This window comes from Triticum dicoccoides, chromosome 4B, assembly GCF_002162155.2.
Source record: "Triticum dicoccoides isolate Atlit2015 ecotype Zavitan chromosome 4B, WEW_v2.0, whole genome shotgun sequence".
Lineage (NCBI taxonomy): Eukaryota > Viridiplantae > Streptophyta > Magnoliopsida > Poales > Poaceae > Triticum > Triticum dicoccoides.
This window is the reverse complement of record NC_041387.1, coordinates 34,240,296-34,250,935: the sequence shown is the minus strand read 5'-3', so window position 1 is coordinate 34,250,935 and position 10,640 is coordinate 34,240,296. Positions and strand designations below refer to the sequence as shown.

At 46.0% G+C, this 10,640-nt stretch overlaps 1 protein-coding gene across 1 annotated transcript; it reads right to left on the bottom strand.

Annotated features, from left to right (window-relative positions):
* Nucleotides 1-2,491: 2,491 nt before the first annotated feature.
* LOC119294825 (threonine dehydratase 1 biosynthetic, chloroplastic-like) lies at nucleotides 2,492-9,215 on the bottom strand. The gene is made up of 9 exons (XM_037573100.1): nucleotides 8,775-9,215; nucleotides 6,869-7,048; nucleotides 6,504-6,773; nucleotides 6,045-6,251; nucleotides 5,102-5,350; nucleotides 4,952-5,025; nucleotides 4,677-4,794; nucleotides 3,200-3,334; nucleotides 2,492-2,957 (listed from the first exon to the last, which is right to left on the bottom strand). The coding sequence occupies exons 1-9, from the start codon at nucleotides 9,198-9,200 to the stop codon at nucleotides 2,802-2,804; spliced, it is 1,815 nt and encodes a 604-aa protein (XP_037428997.1). The 5' UTR covers nucleotides 9,201-9,215; the 3' UTR covers nucleotides 2,492-2,801.
* Nucleotides 9,216-10,640: the final 1,425 nt, after the last annotated feature.

Genomic DNA, 10,640 nt, shown 5'->3' with positions numbered 1-10,640 from the left:
GGGGCCGAGTTTGACATTTAGGTTTAGGATAAATGTGGAAATGGGAAAGTGGTTGAGGGTTTTGGAGCACATCACTAAGCATTTTGAGCAAGCAACACATTAAGCAACACATCATCCCCTTTTAATAGTATTGGCTCCTATAGATTCAATGTGATCTTGGATCACTTAAATAAAAAATGTAGAGTCTTGAGCTTATTGTCAATATGTGTCCTTTGCATTTTGAGGGGTCCACATCTCTAGTCCATGCCATGCCAATCATTGAACTTTTTGAAATGATTATCTTGAAAGATCATTATTCAATGAGCTATATGTTGTTAATAATTACCAAAACCACCCAGGGATTAGTTACACTTTCACTCACTCGACGGATTCAGAGTATTCAGAGTCAAATTCGTTGCTTGCCATGCCGGAAAGGGCCAAAGATTGTCGGAAGGGAGCTTGAGCACGGAGTGGAGCGGCTAGGGTTTGGCGGATGGGGACAAATATATGTGGGGTCAGGATGACCCAGTGTGGGCTCGATCCGACGTGGCAGACGCGCCCGACCTCCCCATATCCAGCCAAAATTTGGGTTGGATGTGAGGGATGCCGGTCAGCCCGGGCGTTTAGTGACCGAGTCGTTCACACATGCGTATAGCAAGGATTTAAGGAGCTGGCTATAGATACTCTTAGAGCATCTACAGTTGGGCGCTTCAAATCCGCCTCATACGCTCGGGCGGGCCGCCCGGTCACTGACCGGTCACATTTTTTCGACCGAGACGAACGCCTCAAACGGGCCTCAAACGCCCTGACTGACCGGCACCCCCCATATCCAGCCCAAATATGAGGCGCGCCCGGGCACTCCCGCCACATCGAGCTGACGAAGGGGTCCCACGCGGAAAAGGCCCTCAAACCCGGCAGTCCGAAGCTCGTCTCCTTCGTCGGACCGATGGCGCCGTGTGGCGCAGCTACGGCGGGTCGCGTGGTGCATTGCTCGGCTATTTAAGTCGACTGGCGGCACTGAAACCCTACCATCCATCCACATTTTCCTCCTCCTGTTCGCCGCAGCCATCACTTTTCACTCCACCCCGTCTGCCTAGTAGCCATGCCCCCACGCCGCCGGGTGAGGAGCGAGCCATTTTTGACGCAGGAGCGCCGGCTTAAGCTCTTTAAGCAGATCCTGGCTAGGCGCGAAGCCAGGATCGCCGCGGGGCTACCTCCGGATGCAGTGGATCCTGAGGAGTTGGAGGAGGAGGTGGTGGTGGAGGAGGAGGAGGAAGACTTTGAGGAGGAGGATGATCCGGAGGAGGAGGATGTGGGGGAAGCTGGCGACGGGGATTTGCAAGCGGAGCATCAGGGCATCCTCGATTCCCTCCGGTCGGAGTCGGCTGCGGAGACAAGACACCGTCGCCGGCAGGAGATGGAGGCGCAAGAGGCCGCGGAGGAGGCGAAGATGTTCGCCTACATGGATGGGGTCGAGAAGGAGGATGAGTCGGAGCCCTCCTACCCGCCCGTCCAGTTGGTGACATGGACATCTTCTCCAATGAAGAGTAATTAGGGTAGTACGTAGGTGCACTACGTAGGATTTTTTTTACATGCTTTGTATGGATGAAATATGAGAGAGACGGATGCAAATTGGCTAATTTGAGCCGTGCCCGGTCAATGCATGGGCACATCCAGACGCGTCCGCGGGCGTTTGAGGGGCCGGATTTGCAAAGTCCATGCTCTTATATCCTACTCCTTGCCAGGAATATCCGTTACGCAATCACACTAAGCCACTGAGGGATTACATCATCTGGCATTGTCATCGTCATTCGAGGATACATTCCATTGTGTCATCTTAACGGCAACGCTGCTAAATTTCAAACCATGCAGGAGAGCAGCATATGTAACTCATTAAGAAGGAGATTACAACACCAAAGACAGCACCACCATTACGACGCTACAGATGAAATAATACCACTGCAACGCCACTGATGGCACAACCAAAACCTCATCACCACGAACAAACAAACAAGAACGACGCGTACCACCCACAACCAGAGATGAACCCAAGCAACCCCAGAGTGGAGCATGAAAGGCAAGCACTGACTGGCATGGAGCGGCAACTATCCATGGCAGGACCTGCAGCACCTGCAGCACCAGGCAGAACCACGAGCAACACCAGGAGAGACAAACATGCTTGAATGAAGCATAAACGCAAAGAAAAGACGGCCACAGAGCCAAACCAAACCGAACCGCCAAGACAGCAGCCACCCAACCGGCCAGAGATGGGAAGATCCAAGGAAGTGTATCAACCCTGGCGACAAAGGCTAGTAAATTTTCATCCAGAAGAAAAAATATACAAAAGCTTTTCAGGACAACAATGCTTTCAAATGAAAATTTGCAGATTCGCCTCGTAGCATGCCCTACATCCATGTTTTTCCTTCGGGATTTTTGAAAACTTTGGGAGGACTGCTAATGCAAGAGAGACCTAAAAGTAAGGCATCAAATGATGATTCAAGTGCGACGCAACTCTCAACAACATTTGATCTTGGATTGCATCATCACTATCATTATTATTATTCATGAGTTCTTGGTGCCTCACAAGCTTACAGAACGAGAGATTTAGCCCTGCAAGCGCAGAGCAAATACACCACACATTACTACAACAAATAACTTGTCGACGAATGGCACACTAACAGTTCTACACAAATAGGCATGACAAGGGTTTTATTCCAAAATGAGAGAGCAAGCCACACTAACAATCCTACCTAGCATTGGGTCTTCCTTGGTAGGCCACACTAACCATCGGTTGGATTGGTGAGAGTCAGCCGCATCAGAGATCAGACCTTATTGGGGCTGCGCAAAAGGAGATGATAGATCTCGTTGTTCATCTCAGACATGTATTCATACCCAAGATTGTCGGCACGACTCCTGAATTCATCAACGTCCTCCGGTGGCACTTGTATGCCAACTAACACGTTTGCTCCGGTTTCACCCTGCCAAAGATAATGAGCTCACTGAATTGCAGCTCTTGTGGACAGTCTAAAAAGGATATTTTTTGCAATTTTGGCATACACTACTGTAACAATCCGTGTATCCCATTTTAATTTTCCATGGAAGATTTTCATCCATTTCTACTTTTGAAGGTAGGTGGCATATGATGATGTTGTTAGATCTATGAGATTTCATACAAGGCCACTATCATAAGAAGGCCGCTGACAGAACTAAAATAACATACCTGTGCACGGTAATGGAAAAGGCTGATGTTCCATCGGGGGCTCAATGTATCCAAAAAATTCATAAGAGCACCTGGCCTTTCTGGGAAAATAAACCGGTAAACAAGTTCGTCTTTTACTTCTGACCTGCCTCCAATCTGAAAATAGACATTCAAGGAATGATAAGACAACGACATACAGTACATCATTTTAATACAAAATGGCCAAAACGACATTAAAATAAATAGAATAGGCTCATTCAACTCTTCAAGGCATACACAATCAACACAATCATCTATGTGCCCTATATATCTTTTGATGTCAACATTTCTATTTGCAAAACAACATCAAAACCACAACTCCTCGCAGGATTTTTATTCTTTCTTTCTTGGAATATCTCAGCAGTATTTGAAGTACAGAAAGAAACAAGGGATCAGATGTTCGATCTGCTGAATGCTTGTAGCACTGCACAATTACATACTTATTGCTACAGTAATTTCATGCAAAAAAGAATGTCATATAACTTCTGTCCTGCAACTTTACTTTTTAACTTAGAACTACAGACACGTCAAAGGAACTGTTGCAACAAACACCTTTGAGTATATATGAAGACTATATACATAATTCTAGGAGTATGGCTTTGTATACTTGTTCCTACTACTCATGATACACAAGGAACTGAGCATAGCCAGGTTGGCGAGAAGTCTGTACAACCCCACCACCCAATTATGAGTCATCATTGATGCGTAGGGTGCTTGTCACCTTCTTAATGTCAAAATACACGACCAAGGAAAAATCCATGTAGTGGCTTGCCCGGGCAAAGGACCTAGGAGCTCAGGTAGCTTAGAGCTGACCGGTGGAAGGTGGTTCAAGTCATCATGGTTCTGTTCTAGGATTTCTTTTCCTTGTACAGTTTTCTAGGTCATCTCCATTTTTAATTTTGTCATGCCCTGTACTAGGTGCTGTAAAGTTCATTTCCCTTCTTAATGCATCGAAGTGCAGTATCCCCTGCATGGTCACTAAAAAATTAGTGGCAAAAACGTAGTCTGCCAACAATAGACCCAGTTTTCCAGAACTGGCAGAGGCAGAGAAGAGCACAATAGTGAGAAGATGTTTAACAAGGACTAAATGAATTTAATGAAGTTTGCAACATTATGCTCTATGATGGAAAGACAATAGAGTTGATTATATCCATTCAGCTCAAATTCATCCAAACATTACATTTATGTTTTAGAACAGTTCGCAAATCATCCTAGCATGTTGCAAATGGAATATTCATCAAGTAAACCGTGATATTACCATAATGTGACTGGTAGTAATTACAACTTCCGTCCCATATAAATGGACGCTCAAACGGATGTATCTAGATGTATTTTAGTGCTAGAAACATCTGTTTGAGCGCCAATTAATATTGGACAGAGGGGGTATTTTGTCAACTGTACCAAAATAATGTGTTAATGGGATATGAGCCTATCACTGTGGCAGAAAAATGTAACTTACAAAGTATCTTAGGTGGTCTTTTGCGAGATCATTGTCAGTAAGGTTCACAGTCTTAAGTTCTGATGATTCCATGCGTTCCACCATTGCTTTAAGCTCATGGTCAGTATAGATGCCAACACTGCAATACAGAAAAACCATATAGATTAGCCAGGAGAATGTTAAAAGTCACCGTCTCTATGTATGAGTATTCCTGTCCCATCAAGGTTCTAGAAAAAGTAATTGAGAAACAATAAACCGGTACATAAACAAGATTATTGAAATTGTTGTCTGAGTACCTGTAAAGAACAAGGGCTTCTTTTCCGTTAGAATCATATCTGTATTTGAATTCAGTAATATTCATCCCGCCAACCTGCAGAACAAGAAACCATAAGAAAAGAAACAGAATATAAACTATTGTGTCTTGATAGAAAAATCACGATGCATACCAGTTCTGCAAACTTTTTGAAGCTTCCCTGCTCCTCTGGCAAAAACGTAGCTAATACTGCTTCTCGTTTTCGACCAACATCAGCAAGCTCAGTTACTAATCTAAGTCTATCAAAGTTCATATTCGCACCACTACTTATTGCAACCACAGTTTCCCCTTTCAAACCGTAGTATTTGCAGTAAGCTTCAGCCCCTGCCAAGGCAAGGGCCCCAGCAGGTTCAAGGATATTCCTGTTCTCCTCAAACATATCCTGCACCCACAAAGAACAACATTTTCAGTATGAAAAAGATTGTCAAAGCAGAACATTCACAGCAATATAGCATAAACAGTCAACAAGCATGATGGCAGTAAGATTGGAATAGAACAAACTGCCATGGGAGAATTTCCAGCATCCTACTTTTCAGCAATATTAACAGGATACCTACGCATAGTAAATAAAAAAAATACATTGAATATCAATATCCACACGAATAATTGAAAGTTCGAAAACTAGATCACCTTCTCCACTAGAGAGTGATTAAAACATGTAACTTTAGAAAGTTCTCCAGCTGGTGGATTATATGGACAGACCATTGGATCACAGAAAATTTATGTAAGTAGGAATTTTCTTTTGCGCATTGTAGTATTGTACCTATGTTTTTAAAGCGTCCCTAAGGCGACGCCTAGGCGACGCCTAGGCGTCGAAGCGCTCCCCCTCCGCTTTGGAAAATCGGCGCCTAGGCGTCCAAAGCGCCCGCCTAGGCGTCGCCTAGGCGCCAAAGCGCCCCCCCTCCCTAAGGCGGTAAGGCGTCGCCTTAAAAACATAGTATTGTACGCTATGCTTTTATTCAAGTAAATTGAGCAGTACAGATTTACAGTGACAAAAACAGGTCACTGTTCAGTAGTAACACATACATTTAACATAACGACGCAGAGCAGACATAGAATAAACTGATCATTCTCACCTTTATTGAAGCACAAATAGCATCTCTGCTGACCAGGACAATGCCATCTACAAGTTCTTGACACAAGCGAAATGTCTCCTCCCCAACAACTTTGACAGCTACACCATCAGCAAACCCTCCAACATGTTCTAACACGACCCTTTGGCCATGACACAAGGACAATGCCATGGCATTTGCATCTGAGGGCTCTACTCCAATTATTTTGACCTGTACCAGAACTGTTGTAAACATACAAGAAAGTGACACCCTGAATATGAATATTGTACTCCAATGTAACCAAATGATGTATTGAGTTCAATCTGGAGAAGGATTACAGTTAGGCGATTGGATGAAAAACAATTGAACCTCCAAAGCGCACTTAAAACAAAGCCATTTACTTTGATGCCATTTACAAAGAACTTAGGTGTCTTGCAAGATTTTTCATAGAAGAAGAAAATACTCCTGAGCTTGAAAGCTAACCTCAGGGCGGACCCGTTTCACATAGGCAGCAATGCCAGCAATTAATCCGCCACCTCCCACAGGTACAAATATTGCATGTAATGGACCTTGCAGTTGACGAACAATTTCCATGCCAACAGTTCCTTGTCCAGCGATGATGTCAGGATGGTCAAAAGGAGGTATGAATGTGCGGCCTTCCTGTTCACACCGTAATTTTGCATATGACTGAGCTTCATCATATGAGTCTCCCTTCAGAACTACTGTCGCACCCAATCTCTCCACTGATCGCCACTGGACTAAGTTATATGTTAGTAGCTGGTGATAATAACGTAAATATACCATATAAAACATCATATTTAAGGTAATGGCATCGAGAGAATGATAACCTTGATTTCTGGTGTTGTCACAGGCATGACAATAACGGCATCACAGCCCAGTTTCCGGGCAGAAAGAGCAACTCCTTGAGCATGGTTTCCAGCAGAGGAGCAGATAACGCCATTGTTCAACTGCTCTCGGGAGAGCTTTGCCATCATATTATATGCACCTCTCAACTTGAATGAAAACACCTATGCATGAAACAAACAAATTTACCTAGGTATGAAAATGGCCATTGAAGGAGCCAGTAACAGCTACATGTGCAATAAACAAACACAAAAAGTAGAAAACCAACCATTTGGCAAACAATAAAGCTAAGGGCAGGAGGACACTATATAAACTATACAATATATCAAAAATATCCATGAGAGATAAAGTTTTCAGTTTGCACCTAGGATACCCCTACCCCTCTCTCTGATACCATTATGTCAATCATAATAACACTAAATGATCTGATATATCAGATTAGGCACAAACTTCCACATGCCCTAAACTTCCGTTGTTCAACAAATTTTTAATATTAAGCTCACAATAAAAATACATTTTAAATGAGCAAAACTCAGTTGTAGCTGAGACCAGGGATGGTATCCAGGTTAAATGCACTTTCAGAAGAACTTGTACACAGGTTCAGCTACAACAGTGGTTTGAGGCTTCGAGCTTGAAGATACTGCTAGTAGTATTTGCTATTCTGATGCATATTCTTCGTTATGTAAGTATGAAGAAAAATGGCACTTACTCTTCCAGCTCTCTACATAAGATTATCAATTTCAGAGGAGTTGTGCCTGTTTTTGTTACAGATGTTTGGAAACTGCAAAATCACCCTAGGATTCAGGTTTTCCTGTGGTTAATGTTCTTGAACAACATTATGACTAGGGACAACTTTCTACAAAAGGAATGAAGAAACAACCTGAATGTGTGCACTGTTCTGAAACTGAATCAGGGGACCACCTACCTTTTTACTGTATTGTAGCTAGGTTAAGTTGGCAAGAAATAGCTGCCGTTACAGGCTACCTGTATTCAGGTTTCTGATATTTTTATTTGTGGCTAGTTGCTGGTTAAGTAACAACTAACAAGAGGTTTAAGATATTCAATGTCAGTTCTGCAGCAGTTCTGTGGGGGGTCTGGAATTGCAGAAATAACATAGTGTTTGACACTCAGACCTGGGTTAGTATTATGAAACAGGTGTGGAGGCTCATGGTGGTGACACTCAGGAACTGGAAGGCGCCCAGCTGAGAGTAATCCTGCTCAAATAGATGACAGAATCCTGTTGTCAACTGGAGGTTAACAAGGCCCACATCTGCTAACAAACTTCTGCAGGCCCTTCAAAACTATGCTACTAGCTCTGGATGGTTGCAGTGCACACTGGCTGACGATCCGTCTTCAGCCTCTCAAAGTATATATATGCCCAACTAATCCCAACTCGATTGTGGCAAAATAATTCGATGCAACAGTCACCAAAGTAGCGGTCTGGTACTGCTGGACCTGAAGATATGGCTGGAGACCTGAAGCTGGGGAGTGCTCTGCCTCTCCCCCGCAAGAGCAAGCGCTGGGACGGAAGACATGGGCGCTGAAGTAATTCATCATGTCTTGATGTGGCCAGTTTACTCGAGACCCTGACGCGCTGGTGCATTTCAAATCACCAAACACACAACGCTAACCCCCTATCAAGCATGGGAAGTACAGTACTGCCTGAAACCTCCATTATTGTCGAGAAAGCATGACAACAACGTGCCAAGGCCGAAGGTGCGCGAGGAATCTAAACAGTGAACATCACAGGCAAAGGCAAAAAACCCCCGCAAAGCCCACACCAATCGAAGTTCTACCAGGGCGCAACAATTCGAAAATTCGAATATCTCCTGATGCAAATGAGTGCCTGCAAGCGGGAACAAAATCTATCTAAAGGTGGTGATTGATTACCGGCTGCAGGTCCTCGCGCTTGATGTGGAGGTTGACCCCGAGGCGGTCGGAGAGCTTGGCGGCGCGCTCGAGCGGCGTCTCGACGGCCACGTCGTAGACCTTGGAGGCGAGCACGGCCGTGAGGTACTCCATGGCGCCGGGCCCGTCGAGGCCGCCGCCCTCCTCCCCCGCCCCCGCCCCGCGGCCCGGCACGCCCACGAGCGACCCGCTCGCGCCCTGCAGCGACTCGGGCACCACGCGCATCAGCGGCGCGGGCGCCAGGGGCGCCAGGTCCGCCTTCAGGGGCGCCGCGGCCTCCGGGGACGACGCCGCCGCCGTCGTCGCCGCCGCGGCCACCCGCGAGGGCGGCCGGCAGGCGACGCGGGCGCTGCGGGATGCGGCGCAGAAGGAGGCCGTGGGTGGGGAGGAGGTGGCGGCGGCCGCCATCCTGGGCTTTCCTCGGTGCGGCGCTCGGGTGGAGGGAATGGGGGGAAGGTGGCTTCGGAGGAGCGCGTCACGGGGGGGGGGGCGGGATATGGTGATGGCCTGGGATGGGCAGGTGGACGTGCCTGGGTGGGGCCGGGGGAGATCGTGCCGTCGGCGTATATGGGGGGGTTCGCGGGTGCCGCTTTTTGTTGGCGCTTCTGCCGTCTTTTTCGCGCTCGACGTTGGACCCATGCCGCTGCTGCTGCGGCATGTTTAACTCGAGCTCCAATTGAAAATGAACAGAGCTTGGATATTTTTTGGGGCTTGGTCTCGTTTCATTCATTGTTTCCTAAACTATACTAGCATCTCGTTTCATTAGTTGATTAAAAGTAAATGTTGTCAAAAAAAGTTAATTAAAAATAATTACAAAAACGAAAGATATGTCCTTACAAGAAATTCCTTAAAAGAATACGAGTCACAAATCAATGCTTGAAGAAATCAACACCGTCTTCCTCCTTCTGCATCCCGCGTCCATCGGTGGCACGCTCTTGAGCAAAATTCAATGTAGTTTCTAGGCCCCCTATTACGGAAGCAAAACTTGTTGAAATCCATAAGTTTGTAAAAGCAGCAGGCGACAAGTCACCGGTGGCCGCGGACTGGATCGATAGATCGCCGTACGGGATAATCCAACATCGAGAAGAGACAAAAGATAATCTCAACTTCGGCTGACACAAACCTCACAAGTTCCTCACAAAAGCGGTATATGGCCGAGCTTCATTGCGGGGAGACCAGCATGCTGCCATCGCCATGAACAAACATTAATCACGCTAGACCGAGTGCCCAACTATTTACACCATCCTCCGACTCCTCGGCGCCACTACAAGAAAGGACATCGACATGAAAAGGTTGTGGAACAATTATTCCATCGCTATTGTCGCCTTAGCTTCCTCAATGACAAAAAGCTTGAAGAGCCTACAAAACACGAACCATGACACTCAGATTCGGAGTTCCCCCGCCATTCCACGCCACGAGTGGTTAGGAAGGACAAGGAACCCACTAGGAGTCGACAAGGTCAAAGAGAAAAGTTGGCCACCTCCTCTCTGGGAACCCTAGGGAAAAAATGGTGTGGTAATTACAATGCTCGTAAAATTTCCAATTAACTAAGATAACTGGGCAAATGGATATTACGACATGCCAAAGCGCCGGTTATAGTGGAGCATGACTGCCAATTGGGGCCATACGAGTCTGGTCCGATTTTGATGGCAAGATTCATTGGAGAGATACGCGCAAGGGCTCTGCCGACATCGTCCACCACAACCAAGTCGCCACCTTAGCGTATCAACATTTTAACATGGTCATCGACATGGTAGCTCCGACTTCATAGTGTCGATTATAAACTGTTGTGGTGGTCCAACTTCACTTGCTATCATCATGGTTGCCAGACAAGTCTATGCATTACTA

Bases quoted from the DNA above. Each gene is read 5' to 3' on its own strand.
- LOC119294825 (XM_037573100.1), bottom strand. From the start codon at position 9,200: ATGGCGGCCGCCGCCACCTCCTCCCCACCCACGGCCTCCTTCTGCGCC. The intron at 4,795-4,951 runs GTACTCAGACAA...TCTGTATTGCAG, and splicing joins GAAGCCCTTGTTCTTTACAG to TGTTGGCATCTATACTGACC. The intron at 3,335-4,676 runs GTAAGTTACATT...GTCTATTTTCAG, and splicing joins AAGACCACCTAAGATACTTT to ATTGGAGGCAGGTCAGAAGT.